This window comes from Oncorhynchus mykiss, chromosome 17, assembly GCF_057628025.1.
Source record: "Oncorhynchus mykiss isolate SJ-2025 chromosome 17, ASM5762802v1, whole genome shotgun sequence".
Taxonomy (NCBI): domain Eukaryota; kingdom Metazoa; phylum Chordata; class Actinopteri; order Salmoniformes; family Salmonidae; genus Oncorhynchus; species Oncorhynchus mykiss.
The window spans coordinates 71755001-71774712 of NC_143038.1; the positions used below are offsets into that span (position 1 = coordinate 71755001).

At 44.5% G+C, this 19712-nt stretch overlaps 1 protein-coding gene across 2 annotated transcripts in view; it reads left to right on the plus strand.

Annotated features, from left to right (window-relative positions):
• The window catches only part of LOC110493299 (acid-sensing ion channel 1), a 412094-nt gene that overhangs the window by 379348 nt on the left and 13034 nt on the right, over window positions 1-19712 (plus strand). For both annotated transcript variants that reach the window (XM_036950916.2, XM_036950915.2), the window contains 3 exons: window positions 1096-1246; window positions 13171-13227; window positions 15017-15170. In XM_036950916.2, coding sequence (XP_036806811.2) covers window positions 1096-1246; window positions 13171-13227; window positions 15017-15170 — 362 coding nt within the window. The remainder of the gene's footprint in view (window positions 1-1095; window positions 1247-13170; window positions 13228-15016; window positions 15171-19712) is intronic.

Below are 19712 nucleotides of genomic sequence, written 5' to 3' on the forward strand. Positions count from 1 at the left end.
TTTAATACCACACTTCGACGAGCCCAAGAACAGGCGGGGCCAAACAGGTGTTGTACCTCATTTACCTCCTTCAGAGAACAATAGTTATAACGCTATCTTCCCTTTCAGTCAGTAAACTTCAATACAACATACTATGGGGAAATATAATCACGCCCCAAACCGACCCCATACGTATACTAAATAAAAATGGCCCATGGCAGACCAGCCAGACCTGACCCTGCCAGATGTAGCAGTCTGAGTATTGCACACAGCTCACTGCCTTGTGACATTCCCCTGTCTCAGTCACAAGCACACTGAGTGATGTACTGGGAGAAATAAAACCTCACAAAAGTGAAAGCCAGCATCCCGGAGTCTCCTCTTCACTGTTGACGTTGAGACTGGTGTTTTGCCGGTACTATTTAATGAAGCTGCCAGTTGAGGACTTGTGAGGCGTCTGTTTCTCAAACGAGACACTCTAATGTACTTGTCTTGTTGCTCAGTTGTGCACCGGGGCCTCCCACTCCTCTTTCTATTCTGGTTTGGGCTGTACTGTGTAGGGAGAAGTACACAGTGTTGTACGAGATCCTCAGTTTCTTGGCAATTTCTTGCATGGAATAGCCAACATTTCTCAGAACAATAATAGACTGACGAGTTTCAGAAGAACGGTCTTTGTTTGTGGCCATTTTGAGCCTGTAATCGAACCCACAAATGCTGATGCTCCAGATACTAGATTAACTAGTCTAAAGAAGGCCAGTTGTTTTATTAGTTCTTTAATCAGCATAACAGTTTTCAGCTATGCTAACATAATTGCACAAGGGTTTTCTAATGATCAATTAGCCTTTTAAAAGTACAAATTTGGATAAGCTAAAAACGTGCCATTGGAACACAGGAGTGATGGTTGCTGATAATGGGCCTCTGTACTCCTACGTAGATATTCCATTTAAAAAATCTGCCGTTTCCAGCAACAAAAAAAAAGTCATTTGCAACATTAAGAATGTCTACTCTGTATTTCGGAGTAATTTTAATGGACAAAATGGACTTTTGAACGGTAGTGTAGCTGTATAGGTTCACAGTATGTACAGTTTGTCCTTACATCTCTCTGTCTCTCCTTTATAGCTGACATACCTGCCTCCTCCGTGGGGCGACTGCAAGTCCACTCCCATGGACTCTGACTTCTTCAACGCCTACAGCCTCACGGCCTGCCGTATCGACTGTGAGACGCGCTACCTGGTGGAGAACTGTAATTGCCGCATGGTGCACATGCCTGGTAGGAGCTTCTCTCTCTCTCTCTCTCTCTCTCTCTCTCTCTCTCTCTCTCTCTCTCTCCCCTTCTCTCTCTCTCTCTCTCTCTCTCTCTCTCTCTCTCTCTCTCTCTCTCTCTCTCTCTCTCATCTCTCTCTCTCTCTCTCTCTCTCTCTCTCTCTCTCTCATTCAATGACACATAAACACACATACAACCTGGTAAGAACTGAGACTGATGCATGGCGCACATGCCTGGTAGTTGAGTCCTGAGTCCTGGCTCTATGGAGTTTTCCTAATTCAATCTTCTGAAGGCAGCTCTGGAACGTGATTGGTTGGATAAAGCATTTTTTTTTCTCGCGTCATGTTAAAATCATCTATATGTGACTTTTTTTGAGATACATTCGGATTATTTGTTTTACATGATATGCAAGAAAATGCTAATATTGGTCCCGTGACCTAAACGCTAACATGTAGAAACTAAACGTTTATTTTCAGCACCATGGAGTGAATCCTTTCCACTGCTAGACCTGGCTATCAGCGGAACCTTGTCTGGCAGCGAAACAGTTCATTCAGCCTCATTTACTGCCTTTTAAAAAAAACATAGCTGATACAGCTGACTTGCTTAAACAAATGTGGTTTCTACTGACAGTTGAGATGTACAAACTATGGCATAAGGGGACGACGAGAGGATCAGAGGCAATCCGTAATTTAGATTAAGACATTAATGAGAGAGATAGGACGGACATAGTCAATGTAACTATTTGTTCAGCACTTTTGAAATGTACAGCACCAGAATTCAGATCATGGGCCGTTCTTACAGTATTCTCCCTGTACACCAAGTCAGAACTGTAGGATGAATAAAGGGGGCATATCAGCAGACAATGAAAGCTCTTACAATATTCAATGATTACGGGCTATAGGCTACATGTGCACCACCAAGTCAGAACAGTGGGCTAAGTTATGAGGGGAAATGGACCAAGTTATTAGGGTGAGGCACATTGGCTACCAACAGCTTACTACACAACATACACTTAGTATTACTTTCTTAGCTACAGTATACACATCTCCCTGGCATATTACATAATTTATGCCACAGCATACAGTATATTTTTGGACCTTGTCCTGTGCTCACTTGAACAGGGAGGTGGCATGGCGGTCCCTCGTGGGCAAATCTTGTCATCAAACTTTGTCATAAAAATCTGCCGTTCTCTGGATTTATGGTGCTTTCAAGACAACTGGGAACTCTGAAAAAAAATGATGCTGTCCATATGTAGCTTGGTCACAGGTCCAGGGATGACTGAAGAATTTTAACATTTGCCGAGAACTAACGCTGCAGATAGCCACTAACGCTGCAGAAAAGCCAATCAATAATATAATAATTATTTTAGCAAAAATGTTTATTTTTAATGTACAATCTGTAGAAGCTATGAGAATAAAAAAGGTTCAGTACTTTTGTGAAGCATCACAGCACAGTTGAAAAATATATGGCAAATAAAAAAACGAAATAGATGGTGTTAAGAGATAGATGGGAGGGGTTGAATGGAGCTGAAGGTTGGGACTGGATGGTGTTGAGAGATAGATGGGAGGGGCTGAATGGAGCTGAAGGTTGGGACTGGATGATGTTGAGAGATAGATGGGAGGGGCTGAATGGAGCTGAAGGTTGGGACTGGATGGTGTTAAGAGATAGATGGGAGGGGTTGAATGGAGCTGAAAGATGGGACTGGATGGTGTTGAGAGATAGATGGGAGGGGTTGAAAGGGGGCTGAAGGGTGGGACTGGATGGTGTTAAGAGATAGATGGGAGGGGTTGAATGGAGCTGAAGGATGGGACTGGATGGTGTTAAGAGATAGATGGGAGGGGTTGAATGGAGCTGAAGGATGGGACTGGATGGTGTTAAGAGATAGATGGGAGGGGTTGAATGGAGCTGAAGGATGGGACTGGATGGTGTTAAGAGATAGATGGGAGGGGTTGAATGGAGCTGAAGGTTGGGACTGGATGGTGTTGAGAGATAGATGGGAGGGGTTGAATGGAGCTGAAGGATGGGACTGGATGGTGTTGAGAGATAGATGGGAGGGGTTGAATGGAGCTGAAGGTTGGGACTGGATGGTGTTGAGAGATAGATGGGAGGGGTTGAATGGAGCTGAAGGATGGGACTGGATGGTGTTGAGAGATAGATGGGAGGGGTTGAATGGAGCTGAAGGTTGGGACTGGATGGTGTTGAGAGATAGATGGGAGGGGTTGAATGGAGCTGAAGGTTGGGACTGGATGGTGTTGAGAGATAGATGGGAGGGGTTGAATGGAGCTGACGGGTGGGACTGGATGGTGTTGAGAGATAGATGGGAGGGGTTGAATGGACTGGATGGTGTTTAGAGACAGATGGGAGGGGTTGAATGGAGCTGAAGGGACTGGATGGTGTTGAGAGATAGATGGGAGGGGTTGAATGGAGCTGAAGGATGGGACTGGATGGTGTTGAGAGATAGATGGGAGGGGTTGAATGGAGCTGAAGGTTGGGACTGGATGGTTTTGAGAGATAGATGGGAGGGGCTGAATGGAGCTCAAGGGTAGGACTAATAACAAGATAACCAATGTAAAACATACAGGGTCTGTAAAATGTATATAGGTTCAGAAATGTTGTGAAATAGCACAGTTACAAATATAAATCAAACTGGATGGACATCAGAAATAGGAGGAAGGACTAAAAACAAACAAAATATAACTATTGTAAAATAGATTGAGTATAAGATGTATAAAGTGAAGGTAGAAGCCGAAGTGTTTATTAGTTTACTCCAATTGGGGGATCGGCGGTAGGGTTAGCGGGGAATAATAATAAAGGTATATTATTTTAAAAAGTATGTATGTCTATATAGGTATGTGTATGTATATATGTGTATATATATGCATGCGTGTATGGATATATATATTTACCCCAAAAATTGATATGGGGGATTGGAAATGATGCAGACAATTACATTGATGGAAGCAACGATCTTTCCGATAATATTAAAGCTGATCCTCCCCTTAAAATGAAATAAAATGTACAAAAGAAAGCAAAGAAAGAGGCCATGTTTGTATGGAGGCTTTATTAACTCAAATGATTTGTATATTTGTTTTTACATTGTTTGCAAATTGATTTTTGACACGCATTTTTGACTGGCATTAATATGCCAAAATAGCATGCAAAACAGACAACCCATCTGCCCTGAATGACGGGTCGTCACTGCCCATATTACAAAAGTAGAAAATGCTATTCTGTGCTAGAAATAAATATTACAAAACATAGTCTGGGATAGTTGTGGGATGTGATAGATCTCCATATTAAAACATAGTCTGGGACAGTTGTGGGATGCGATAGATCCCCATATTAAAACATAGTCTGGGACAGTTGTGGGATGTGATAGATCCCATATTAAAACATAGTCTGGGACAGTTGTGGGATGTGATAGATCCCCATATTAAAACATAGTCTGGGACAGTTGTGGGATGTGATAGATCCCCATATTAAAACATAGTCTGGGACAGTTGTGGGATGTGATAGATCCCATATTAAAACATAGTCTGGGACAGTTGTGGGATGTGATAGATCCCCATATTAAAACATAGTCTGGGACAGTTGTGGGATGTGATAGATCCCCATATTAAAACATAGTCTGGGACAGTTGTGGGATGCGATAGATCCCCATATTAAAACATAGTCTGGGACAGTTGTGGGATGTGATAGATCCCATATTAAAACATAGTCTGGGACAGTTGTGGGATGTGATAGATCCCCATATTAAAACATAGTCTGGGACAGTTGTGGGATGCGATAGATCCCCATATTAAAACATAGTCTGGGACAGTTGTGGGATGTGATAGATCCCCATATTAAAACATAGTCTGGGACAGTTGTGGGATGCGATAGATCCCCATATTAAAACATAGTCTGGGACAGTTGTGGGATGTGATAGATCCCCATATTAAAACATAGTCTGGGACAGTTGTGGGATGTGATAGATCCCCATATTAAAACATAGTCTGGGACAGTTGTGGGATGTGATAGATCCCATATTAAAACATAGTCTGGGACAGTTGTGGGATGTGATAGATCCCCATATTAAAACATAGTCTGGGACAGTTGTGGGATGTGATAGATCCCATATTAAAACATAGTCTGGGACAGTTGTGGGATGCGATAGATCCCCATATTAAAACATAGTCTGGGACAGTTGTGGGATGTGATAGATCCCATATTAAAACATAGTCTGGGACAGTTGTGGGATGCGATAGATCCCCATATTAAAACATAGTCTGGGACAGTTGTGGGATGTGATAGATCCCCATATTAAAACATAGTCTGGGACAGTTGTGGGATGTGATAGATCCCATATTAAAACATAGTCTGGGACAATGGTGGGATGCGATAGATCCCCATATTAAAACATAGTCTGGGACAGTTGTGGGATGCGATAGATCCCCATATTAAAACATAGTCTGGGACAGTTGTGGGATGCAATAGATCCCCATATTAAAACATAGTCTGGGACAGTTGTGGGATGCGATAGATCCCCATATTAAAACATAGTCTGGGACAGTTGTGGGATGTGATAGATCCCCATATTAAAACATAGTCTGGGACAGTTGTGGGATGTGATAGATCCCCATATTAAAACATAGTCTGGGACAGTTGTGGGATGCGATAGCTCCCCATATTAAAACATAGTCTGGGACAGTTGTGGGATGTGATAGATCCCCATATTAAAACATAGTCTGGGACAGTTGTGGGATGCGATAGCTCCCATATTAAAACAACCACAAGCATCAAAACCACTTTGTTGCGCAATATGGTTGACGCAACAGATCAGAACGTTTAGCTTAAAATGTTGATGAACTATTAGGCTATTTCTTCACGTTATAAGAGCAGCAATGCGAACACAGTAGTAGGTTATAAGCATGAATGTTCCATTAGTGGAAAACACCATTATTAAAAGAGACAGCAAATACAATTATACATGTAATGCTTTTATTATAAAGGTGAACTCACACGCTGCTTATATATACTAGTTAGGCTCTTTCACCCCTTGTTTAATACTAGTTAGGCTCTTTCACCCCTTGTTAATACTAGTTAGGCTCTACACCCCTTGTTTAATACTAGTTAGGCTCTACACCCCTTGTTTAATACTAGTTAGGCTCTACACCCCTTGTTAATACTAGTTAGGCTCTACACCCCTTGTTTAATACTAGTTAGGCTCTACACCCCTTGTTTAATACTAGTTAGGCTCTACACCCCTTGTTTAATACTAGTTAGGCTCTACACCCCTTGTTAATACTAGTTAGTCTCTACACCCCTTGTTAATACCAGTTAGGCTCTACACCCCTTGTTTAATACTAGTTAGGCTCTACACCCCTTGTTTAATACTAGTTAGGCTCTACACCCCTTGTTTAATACTAGTTAGGCTCTACACCCCTTGTTAATACTAGTTAGGCTCTACACCCCTTGGTAATACCGGTTAGGCTCTACACCCCTTGTTAATACCAGTTAGTCTCTACACCCCTTGTTAATACTAGTTAGGCTCTACACCCCTTGTTTAATACTAGTTAGGCTCTACACCCCTTGTTAATACCAGTTAGGCTCTACACCCCTTGTTAATACCAGTTAGGCTCTACACCCCTTGTTAATACCAGTTAGGCTCTACACCCCTTGTTTAATACTAGTTAGGCTCTACACCCCTTGTTAATACTAGTTAGGCTCTACACCCCTTGTTAATACCAGTTAGGCTCTACACTCCTTGTAAAGTGGATTAATGTGTTTCATTTGAAGAAGTTATTTGGCCACTTTAGTTGTGATACAAACCTCATCGAAACATATAGGCCTATAGGATAGAATACATGAGGTGTGCGACTATGATTAGAAAAATAAAATGCATTGTTTCTTATGCTGGGCATCACTCACAAAGTGATAATATGTAATTGATAGGCTTATATTGTCACCCATCAGACTATTCTTGATTTAAATCTTCTCTTTACTTAGACTAAATAATATATGTTTGAAATGTGTTATAATTTAGAATGGACCATTATCATGCACCTACATCGAAACAGGGTCAGGGGGAAAAAATACATGTCACCTATAGTGAATGGAGGACACTTTTCCCCTGGTTCATTTTTATTCCAGCCAGGTTGGCTGTACTCCTGTTGTAAAGAGAAGCAATGTGCTTAATATTAGAAAAGTTGATGAATAAATATAGCAGGCCTAGCCTATAGAAAGCTGATGAGATCCTCCTCTTTTTAATAGAGGCCATCACTCTATTTTCTTGTTTGATTGCATAGCCTATAGAGATGTTGAGCAACATGAGCTCATGGGATCTCATGAAGTGATTGATTAGATTTTCGATCACATTAGCATTGATGTCAGAGTGATTAGAGGGACAATAGAGTGCTGAGTACCAGGCAGTTAGCAAGTTTGGTAGACTACTAATGACCATCAGCAGCATCAGAGCTTGGAGACGCCTAATTACTGTGACTAAACGGTCACCTGAATTTCATGACTCGTGACCGCTGGTGTGGTCGGTAATACAGACAACAGCCCTACCCCCTATTGTACTGGTGTGGTCGGTAATACAGACAACAGCCCTACCCCCTACTGTACTGGTGTGGTCGGTAATACAGACAACAGCCCTACCCCCTACTGTACTGGTGTGGTCGGTAATACAGACAACAGCCCTACCCCCTACTGTACTGGTGTGGTCGGTAATACAGACAACAGCCCTACCCCCTACTGTACTGGTGTGGTCGGTAATACAGACAACAGCCCTACCCCCTACTGTACTGGTGTGGTCGGTAATACAGACAACAGCCCTACCCCCTACTGTACTGGTGTGGTCGGTAATACAGACAACAGCCCTACCCCCTACTGTACTGGTGTGGTCGGTAATACAGACAACAGCCCTACCCCCTACTGTACTGGTGTGGTCGGTAATACAGACAACAGCCCTACCCCCTACTGTACTGGTGTGGTCGGTAATACAGACAACAGCCCTACCCCCTACTGTACTGGTGTGTGAGGCCATTCACAACCAACCTACATTCATTATATTATTTAAAATTATAATACAACTATTGGTTAAATTGCCATGCCAACTATTTGCCCTGCCAGCCCATTCCACTATTTAACCCTGTCTCGTCCTACGGTCTGAGAGGACATATCACTACACCTCAACATCCCCTGCAGCTGTTCTGCAGAAAATCATCACATTCCCAAGCATTTCTCTGCCGCTGCCACCACAACCTCTAACTTCTGTGACTTTACGATCCATTTCTGAAGTACAATTACCAACCAAGGCTATGATTAAAAGCCCACCTTACTGAGGCACATATTCTTCCCATCACTCTCTCTTGTTCTCTGCCTATTCACAGGAATCCTCTCAGTATCCCTCACCCTGTGCCCATCATCCTCTATCACTCTCTTTACTGCTTTGGCATAAACACTTTCTGTAACCCTGGTAACTTATATCTGAGAGTATGCAGGTTTTCTCTCCTCCCTTGCACTTGATTGAGGTCACTAATTAGTAAAGTACTCCCCTCACCTGGTTGTCTAGGTCACAGTAAGGAACTCCCCTCACCTGGTTGTCTAGGTCACAGTAAGGAACTCCCCTCACCTGGTTGTCTAGGTCTCAGTAAGGAACTCCCCTCACCTGGTTGTCTAGGTCTCAGTAAAGAACTCCACTCACCTGGTTGTCTCAGTAAGGAACTCCCCTCACCTGGTTGTCTAGGTCACAGTAAGGAACTCCCCTCACATGGTTGTCTAGGTCACAGTAAGGAACTCCACTCACCTGGTTGTCTAGGTCACAGTAAGGAACTCCCCTTACCTGGTTGTCTAGGTCTCAGTAAGGAACTCCACTCACCTGGTTGTCTCAGTAAGAACTCCCCTCACCTGGATGTCTCAGTAAGGAACTCCCCTCACCTGGTTGTCTAGGTCACAGTAAGGAACTCCCCTCACCTGGTTGTCTCAGTAAGGAACTCCCCTCACCTGGTTGTCTCAGTAAGGAACTCCCCTCACCTGGTTGTCTCAGTAAGGAACTCCCCTCACCTGGTTGTCTAGGTCACAGTAATGAACTCCCCTCATCTGGTTGTCTCAGTAAGGAACTCCCCTCATCTGGTTGTCTAGGTCTTTAGTAAAGAACTCCCCTCACCTGGTTGTCTAGGTCTTTAGTAAAGGACTCCTCTCACCTGGTTGTCTAGGTCTCAGTATGGAACTCCCCTCACCTGGTTGTCTAGGTCTCAGTATGTAACTCCCCTCACCTGGTTGTCTAGGTCTCAGTATGGAACTCCCCTCACCTGGTTGTCTAGGTCTCAGTATGGAACTCCCCTCACCTGGTTGTCTAGGTCTCAGTATGGAACTCCCCTCACCTGGTTGTCTAGGTCTCAGTATGGAACTCCCCTCACCTGGTTGTCTAGGTCTCAGTATGGAACTCCCCTCACCTGGTTGTCTAGGTCTCAGTATGGAACTCCCCTTACCTGGTTGTCTAGGTCTCAGTATGGAACTCCCCTCACCTGGTTGTCTAGGTCTCAGTATGGAACTCCCCTCACCTGGTTGTCTAGGTCTCAGTAAGGAACTCCCCTCACCTGGTTGTCTAGGTCTCAGTAAAGAACTCCACTCACCTGGTTGTCTCAGTAAGGAACTCCCCTCACCTGGTTGTCTAGGTCACAGTAAGGAACTCCCCTCACATGGTTGTCTAGGTCACAGTAAGGAACTCCACTCACCTGGTTGTCTAGGTCACAGTAAGGAACTCCCCTCACCTGGTTGTCTAGGTCTCAGTAAGGAACTCCACTCACCTGGTTGTCTCAGTAAGAACTCCCCTCACCTGGATGTCTCAGTAAGGAACTCCCCTCACCTGGTTGTCTAGGTCACAGTAAGGAACTCCCCTCACCTGGTTGTCTCAGTAAGGAACTCCCCTCACCTGGTTGTCTCAGTAAGGAACTCCCCTCACCTGGTTGTCTCAGTAAGGAACTCCCCTCACCTGGTTGTCTAGGTCACAGTAATGAACTCCCCTCATCTGGTTGTCTCAGTAAGGAACTCCCCTCATCTGGTTGTCTAGGTCTTTAGTAAAGAACTCCCCTCACCTGGTTGTCTAGGTCTTTAGTAAAGGACTCCTCTCACCTGGTTGTCTAGGTCTCAGTATGGAACTCCCCTCACCTGGTTGTCTAGGTCTCAGTATGTAACTCCCCTCACCTGGTTGTCTAGGTCTCAGTATGGAACTCCCCTCACCTGGTTGTCTAGGTCTCAGTATGGAACTCCCCTCACCTGGTTGTCTAGGTCTCAGTATGGAACTCCCCTCACCTGGTTGTCTAGGTCTCAGTATGGAACTCCCCTCACCTGGTTGTCTAGGTCTCAGTATGGAACTCCCCTCACCTGGTTGTCTAGGTCTCAGTATGGAACTCCCCTTACCTGGTTGTCTAGGTCTCAGTATGGAACTCCCCTCACCTGGTTGTCTAGGTCTCAGTATGGAACTCCCCTCACCTGGTTGTCTAGGTCTTAATTGAAAGGAAAAAACCTGCTGGCAGTAGGCCCTCCATGGAATGAGTTTGACACCCCTTGCTTAAATGTGTCATTTGTAATTTGGGTGAACTATCCCTTTAACTAATCATATGTCTTACCTAAACTTAACCCAACCCCTAACCCCAATCTTAACCAATCACATTTATTTTCCAAACTTAACCAGTCACATTAATTTCAGCCCTAGACGCAGAGCTGCCCCATAAAAATAGATAGAGATCAATACTTTGAATTTTTTTTTTTGAATTGCAAGGACACTGATATTGCGGTGGGACTTCCTATTGGTTAAGGAAGGATCACATGATTCCATCCAGGTCATCAGGAGGGATCAGCCAATGAATTATGCTCATTCCATAACTGCAGGTGGCAGAAAAATCACCAACCTTGTCTTTATACCTGTTCAAACAACAGCCTCCAGGTGGCAGTACGCCCCCCTTTCAGTTGGATTACCATCTCATAGAAATAGTAGAAGAATAAAATGCACTACTTTAAAATGGAGATGGCCTCAATGGCGCTGCCCGTGCTCTCACAGATGCCACAAAGGGACAGATCCAAAGAAGAGTCATCTAACTAAGTCTATGAGCTGTCCTTAGAAAAATATAGAATGTTGGAAAATTCCACCTACCATGTGCTTAGTCATCCTCTTTGTCACTCACTATAAACCGCCATCTTCTCTGTTACTGACACTATGGGGAATCATGACTCCGCGTTCACGTGCTAGTGGGAACCAGGAAATTGACATTTCCGACATGCTAACTGGTTTGAAGGCTGCATGTGTTTAACTACAACCTAATAGCAAGTCTAAAACTTCAGAGTTTCCTAGTTCCGACTAGCACGTGAACGCGGCATATGTCATCGTCTCTGTTGTCACTGACTCTGTAGGTGCAGTAATGTGCAGTAATATCTAACAAGTAATCTAACAATTCCACAGCAAATACCTTATACACACAAATCTAAAGAGGTGAATGAGAATATGTACATATAAATATATGGATGAGCGATGGCCGAGCGGCATAGGCAAGGTTTGTTGAGTGTGATGTACTGTGTATCTTAGAGACAGAGGTGACTAGGCTGAAGATGAGAAAGACAGAAAAAGTGAAGCGTCTATTTTCCCGCAATCTCTTGTTAAGGGGTAGTAGCAGACTAGATTGGTTGTGCTGGATTTGTCAGAACAATTGTTATGCCGATGTTTGTCAGCCTAATTAGTGTTAAGGGCCAGCCATAGAAAATGTGTTCTACTTAATTCCCGATTAGACCTATCAAATTGTGGAATATAATTTGTATTGTGGTTATAGAAACCATGGTTGTCAGCCAAATCAATGCTATCATAATGTGCAATCTAGCTTTTATTCTGAATTGCTCCTATAACCAGCACGCACGTGTAATTGGTGCTCGTTTGAAGTAACAGTTTTATTTTCATTTTTTAATTTTACCTTTATTTACCTAGGCAAGTCAGTTAAGAACAAATTCTGGTTTTCAATGATGGCCTAGGAGGGTGGGTTAACTGCCTTGTTCAGGGGCAGAACGACAGATTTGTACCTTGTCAGCTCGGGGGTTTGAACTTTCAACTTTTCGGTTACTTGCAACCTTTCGGTTACTTGCAACCTTTCGGTTACTAGTCCAACACTCTAACCACTAGGCTACCCTGCCGCCCCAGTAACAGTGTCTCAACAGTAGTTATTCTGAGAGACACTTGTCCTCAGAGTATCCATCAGTCACCTGCACTGTGAAGGAACCATCCTCCATACTGTCCCAAAATGGCAGCCTATTCCCCTCTTTGGTGCAGAACTTTTGACTAAAAGGGGCCTCTGGTCAAAAACGTAATGCACTATCTAGGGAATTAGGCAGTTGTCTGGGACCCCGTCCTCTTCTGCAGCTTCTGTCATGATCTCATTCATCATTCCTCACCTGACCTGCCAGGTGGTACTGGATGTGAACAGTGTGGCAGGGATGTGAACAGTGTGGCAGGGATGTGAACAGTGTGGCAGGGATGTGAACAGTGTGGCAGGGATGTGAACAGTGTGGCGGGGATGTGAACAGTGTGGCAGGGATGTGAACAGTGTGGCAGGGATGTGAACAGTGTGGCAGGGATGTGAATAAGTGTAGTTATACGACGGACTCGGGCGCTAATTCACTGTATCTCTGGACATCAGGTTGTTGTGGTGTGTCTCTAACTGTGTTGTCGCTGATCGAAGAGTTTGTGCAATCTAGAGAAAACGAAAGGACACCCCCGTGTTAACGAAATCAATTAATTAAATTTCATCGGGAGATTAGATCACATTTTAGGGAGATGTTTTCTAGGCAGATGAGACGGACCAGAGAAAGGAAAAAGAAGAGTTGTAAAAATGCCAGACAAGTCCCTCTTCATCATCTTCCTACTCCTCTTCATCCAGGACGTTGTGTTCTGTCTTCCTCAGGAGATGCCCCTTACTGTACCCCAGAGCAGTACAAGGAGTGTGCCGACCCTGCCTTGGGTAAGTTAAACCTCTGTCTGGCTGGCTGTCTGTCTGGCTGTCTGTCTGACTGTCTCTCTGTCTCTCTCTGTTTCTCTCTGTTTCTCTCTCTCTCTCTCTGTCTCTCTGTCTCTCTCTCTCTTTCGCTCTCTTTCTTTCTCTCTCTCTCTCTTTCGCTCTCTTTCTTTCTCTCTCTTTCTCTCTCTCTCTCTCTCTCTCTCTCTCTCTCTCTCTCGCTCTCTGTTTTTCTCTCTCTGTCTCTCTCTCTCTTTCTTTCTCTCTTTATCTCTCTCTCTCTCTCTGTCTGTCTCTCTCTATCTCTCTCTCTCTTTCGCTCTCTCTCTTTCTCGCTCTCTCTCTCTCTCTCTCTGTCTCTCTCTTTTGCTCTTTTGCTCTTTCGTTCTGTCTGTCTGTCTGTCTGTCTATTTTTCTGCTTGATCCTTTGAAATTGTCCCGTGTCTTTCTACCTAATCAGGGCTTTGTCTGTATCTCACAATAAGCTCTCAGTCTTACAACAGAATTAGATGTTTATCCACATTTCTCCAAACGTCAAATTTCTAAGTTGCTCTTATAGTCTCACTGCATAATTTCATGTTTATCCACGTATTTCAGATTTGCTGCAAAAGTGAAATTTAAAAGTGTTTTGACACCCTGGGTTCATTTCTCCTGTTCAGTATTGTTCTGTTTCTCTAAACGTCAATTTCTGAAGTGGCTCCAAACGTCAAATGTAGATGGTTAAGGGTTAAGGTTTTGGATAAGGTTAAAACGTTACGTTTAGGCACTCATTCAGAATGGTCTACTTGATGGTAATAGTTGCTCCTAGTGTGTTGATGGTAATAGTTGCCCCCTGCCACACTGTTGCCCCTAGTGGCCGGGAAGGCATTTGAAGGCATTTCCCGATGTCATCGGGACATGGATAGACGTCCAATTTCGAAGTCATTCTTGAGTGATCTGCCTGGTGTGTCATGACCCTTACTGTTGGTGCTTCAATCCAATGCAATACATTATTAGGATAAACACTCTTCTTGCTTCTTGTCTTTATAACTCCCCGATGTATTTGTTTTTTATTCCATCGCTTGATCTTTGGTTATGCTATTCTATTCTATTCTGTTCTATTCTATTCTGTTCTATTCTGTTCTGTTCTGTTCTATTCTGTTCTATTCTATTCTGTTCTATTCTGTTCTGTTCTGTTCTATTCTGTTCTGTTCTATTCTGTTCTGTTCTGTTCTGTTCTGTTCTATTCTGTTCTGTTCTATTCTGTTCTGTTCTGTTCTGTTCTGTTCTGTTCTATTCTGTTCTGTTCTATTCTGTTCTGTTCTGTTCTGTTCTGTTCTGTTCTATTCTGTTCTATTCTGTTCTATTCTATTCTGTTCTATTCTATTCTGTTCTATTCTATTCTGTTCTGTTCTATCCTATTCTGTTCTGTTCTATTCTATTCTGTTCTATTATGTTCTATTCTATGCTATTCTGTTCTATTCTGTTATATTCTATTCTGTTCTATTCTGTTCTATTCTGTTCTATTCTATGCTATTCTATTCTGTTCTATTCGATGCTATTCTGTTCTATTCTATTCTGTTCTATTCTATTCTGTTCTATTCTGTTCTATTCTATGCTATTCTGTTCTATTCGATGCTATTCTGTTCTATTCTATGCTATTCTGTTCAATTCTGTTCTATTCAATGCTATTCTGTTCTATTCTATGCTATTCTGTTCTATTCTAGGATATTCTATTCTGTTCTATTCTATGCTATTCTATTCTGTTCTATTCTATTCTATTCTATGCTATTCTATTCAATTCTTGTGTCCTTAGACTTCCTGGTGGAGAGGGATAATGACTACTGTGTGTGTGAGACGCCCTGCAACATGACGCGCTTTGGAAAGGAGATGTCCTTCGTCAAGATTCCCAGTAAGGCCTCAGCCAAGTACCTGGCCAAGAAGTACAACAAGACAGAGCAATACATTGCGTAAGTTTACCTGTCTGCTCCTTATCCATCTGTCAGGTGTGGACGTTTAAAGGAAAGACAATGTGAAGAATCATGTAGCACTCTCTGTAAATTGATTTCTTGTGAAAGGTTAAAGTTGTATTGCGAAAAGGATCATCATGAAGACTTTAGATGTAGTCACCGTGACAGTCGGTGATTAAGATGACACGTTTCTTATTTAAAGGTTAAAGAGTTATTCCGTTCCCTCAGACAATTTCATCATCGACATCATCTAAATTCTCAGTGGATAGAAAAGGGATCCTTCTCATCCTCCCGTCTGTTTAGAGACAGATCAGATTGGAATTAATTTGCATGAATAAATATGTCTTGAGAAAGAGAGGGAGAGAGAGAGAGAGAGGGGTGTGTGTGTGTGTGTGTGTGTGTGTGTAGGGGGGGGGGGTATGGGTGCAAAGGGTGGGAAACTTTCCAGTAATTTTCCATGGGAAGTTAAACCCGGGATTTTGAGGAATTTTGTTTAAATTCATCAAAAAAAAGTTAGCTTATAACAGTGAACCTTTTTTGTGGGATACAGATAAGGCCCAGGTCTTGTGGCATATTTTGGTTAAACTATCCCCTCTGTATGCACAGTGCATTATTCCATCACATGTGCAGCTGATTCTGAAGATCTTGCACACTAATGAGATGCTATTCAGCCCACACTACTACACTGTCTGAGCCAAGGACTGCATGCTTTCTGGTAAGGGTCGATTACAATACTGGGTGGGGTGAATATATTGTATATGACAATCATGATTTTTTGTTAACTAGTAAATAATAGCCTACAGCAAAGTGTGTTTAAATAATGTCTAACTTGTTACCAATTGTTCCTACCATGTGGGTTTTTAGCTTGGTTGAGCCTGCTAACTGAGGAGTGTTGATTCACCTGTTTCCATACATACAAGCTTCGTACATTTGCAAATACTGTGCCAAATCATATGTGAAGAATGCAACAAAGATGCAGAATCATCTGGCCAAGTGCATAAAGTTCCCTCGGCGCTCACAACAAACAACCTCTGACAAAAGTCCCTCTACTTATATTCGAGGTGAAAATGATGAATCAGACACGTTATCGATAGCAACAGCTCATGGTCCTCCTGGAATCAGAAGGTTTTTTTGACACAATGGAGGAATGTAGTCAGAGAAATGCCAATGAATGTCTTGCCCGAGCTGTGTATGCAACTGGTTCACCTTTGATGCTCACAGGCAATGTGTATTGGAAGAGATTTCTGAATGTTCTTCACCCAGCATACACCCCTCCAACCAGACATGCTTTATCTACTCATTTGCTGGATGCGGAGTTCAACAGAGTTCAAGTTGAAGGTCAAGCAAATCATATAGAAAGCAGACTGTATTGCAGTCATCTCTGATGGGTGGTCGAATGTTCGTGGGCAAGGAATAATTAACTACATCGTCCCCTCAACCAGTATTCTACAAGAGCACAGACACAAGGGACAACAGACACACCGGTCTCTACATTGCAGATGAGCTGAAGGCAGGCATCAATGACCTTGGACCACAGAAGGTATTTGCACCGGTGACAGACAATGCTGCGAACATGAAGGCTGCTTGGTCTAAAGTGGAGGAGTCCTACCCTCACATCACACCCATTGGCTGTGCTGCTCATGCATTGAATCTGCTCCTCATGGACATCATGGCACTGAAAACAATGGATATACTCTACAAGAGAGCCAAGGAAATGGTTAGGTAAGTGAAGGGTCATCAAGTTATAGCAGTAATCTACCTCACCAAGCAAAGTGAGAAGAGTAAGAGCACTACATTGAAGCTGCCTAGCAGCACCCGTTGGGGTGGTGTTATCATCATGTTTGACAGTCTCCTGGAGGGGAAGTACTCTCTCCAAGAAATGGCCATATCACAGTCTGTCGATATACACAGCTGTAACAATTTTCGTTGGTGGAAGAAGGAGTAGACCAAAGCGCAGCGTGGTACGTGTCCATGATAACTTTAATAAACTGAACACTGAATACAAACGAACAAGAGAATAAAGGAAAACTGAAACAGTCCCATATGGTGAAAACCCTGAAACGCCCTCACGCCCTGACCAACCTAAAATAGAGACATAAAAAGGAACTAAGGTCAGGACGTGACAGTACTCCCCCCCAAAGGTGCAGACTCCGGCCGCAAAATCTAAACCCATAGGGGAGGGTCTGGGTGGGCATCTGTCCGCGGTGGCGGCTCTGGCGCGGGACGTGGACCCCACTTCACCTTAGTCTCTGCCCACTTAGGTGGCGCCTTTGGAGCGGCGACCCTCGCCGCCGTCCTCAGACAGCGGGCCCCGAATAGACGGGAGACTCCGGCAGCGCCGGAATGAAGGGTGACTCTGGCAGCGCCGGAGTGAAGGGCGACTCTGGCAGGATACTCCCCGTAGCCCGGCAAGTGCGGCGGGGTGGAACAGACCGCACTGGGCTGTGCTGTTGAACCGGGGACACCGTGCGTAGGGCTGGTGCCATATACCCTTGGCCGAGGAGATGCACTGGAGACCAGATGCGCTGAGCCGGCTTCATTACTCCTGGCTCGATGCCCACTCTAGCCCGACCGACACGAGGAGCTGCGATATAGCACACCGGGCTATGCGTGCGCACTGGGGACACCGTGCGCCTCACCGCATAACACAGTGCCTGCCCGGTCAACCTCTCGCCACGGTAAGCAAGGGGAGTTGGCTCAGGTCTCCTACCTGACTTAGCCACACTCCCTGTGTGCCCCCCCCCCCCCCCCCCGAAGACATTTTTGGGGCTGCCTCTCGTCCCTGTTGCGCTGCCGTGCTAACTCCTCATATCGCCGCCACTCGGCTTTAGCTGCCTCCAGCTCTTCCCTGGGGCGGCGATACTCCGCAGCCTGGGCCTCCCGGGTGGCGCAGTGGTTAAGGGCGCTGTACTGCAGCGCCAGCTGTGCCACCAGAAACCCTGGGTTTGCGCCCAGGCTCTGTCGTAACCGGCCGTGACCGGGAGGTCCATGGGGCGACGCACAATTGGCCTAGCGTCGTCCGGGTTAGGGAGGGTTTGGCCGGTAGGGATATCCTTGTCTCATCACGCACCAGCGACTCCTGTGGCGGGCCGGGCGCAGTGTGCGCTAACCAAGGTTGCCAGGTGCACGGTGTTTCCTCTGACACATTGGTGCGGCTGGCTTCAGGGTTGGATGCGCACTGTGTTAAGAAGCAGTGCGGCTTGGCGCATGACTTTCAACCTTCGTCTCTCCCGAGCCCATACGGGAGTTGTAGCGATGAGACAATATAGTAGCTACTAACAATTGGATACCACGAAAAAGGGGTAAAATAATAAAAATATATATATAAAAAATCCAAATAAAAAAGATACTCCCCAGCCTGTGCCCAGGGTCCCTTACCCTCCAAAAATCTCCTCCCATGTCCATTCCTCTAGATAGCTCCTCTCCTCCTTCTCACGCTGCTTGGTCCTCTTTTGGTGGGTGGTTCTGTAACGATTTTCGTTGGTGGAAGATGGAGTAGACCAAAGCGCAGCGTGGTACGTGTCCATGATAACTTTAATAAACTGAACACTGAATTCAAACGAACAAGAGAATAAAGGAAACACGAAACAGTCCCATATGGTGAAAACACTGAAACGGAAAATATCCACCCACAAACAAAAGTGGGAAAACAACGATTGACAGCTGCCTCTGATTGGGAACCATACCAGGCCAAACACATAGAAATATAAACACAAGAACAAAACATAGAATGCCCACCCCAACTCACGCCCTGACCAACCTAAAATAGAGACATACAAAAGGAACTAAGGTCAGGACGTGACAACAGCCCCATCAAGAGGGTCCTCCTGGATGATGTATTTTGGGAGAGAGTGGTAAGCAGCCTGAAACTTATAGCAGTAGCCATTGGAAAGATTGAGGGAGACAATGCCATCCTGTCTGATGTTCGGACTCTGTTTGCAGATGTAAGAGGAGAAATCTGTACTGCCCTGCCCACTTCACTGTTGCTCCAAGCAGAGGAAACGGCAGTTCTGAAATACAGAAAAAAATGTGAAGACGTCTTCCTGAAGCCCATACACACTGCAGTGTACATGTTGGACCCCAAGTATGCTGGCAAGAGCATCCTGTCTGGTGCAGAGATCAACAAGGCCTATGGTGTCATCACTATTGTGTCTCGCCACCTTGGCCTGGATAAGGGCAAGGTTCTTGGCAGTCTGGCGAAGTACACTTCCAAGCAAGGGCTTTGGGATGGAGATGCAATATGGCAGTTGTGCCAACATATCTCCTCAGCCACCTAGTGGAAGGGACTTTGTGGATCTGAGGCTCTTTCCCCTGTTTCCTCCGTCATCCTCCAAATCCCACAAACATCAGCCGCCTCAGAGCGCAACTGGTCCTTGTTTGGGAACACACACATCAAAACACGCAACAGGATGACCAATACAAGGGTAGAGAAATTGGTGGCCATCCAGGCAAATTTGAGGCTTTTTGAGCCTGACAACAAGCCATCCCCAACAAGGTTGGAAAGTGACAGTGAAGATGAGGCCTGATGTTCAAGAAGTGGAC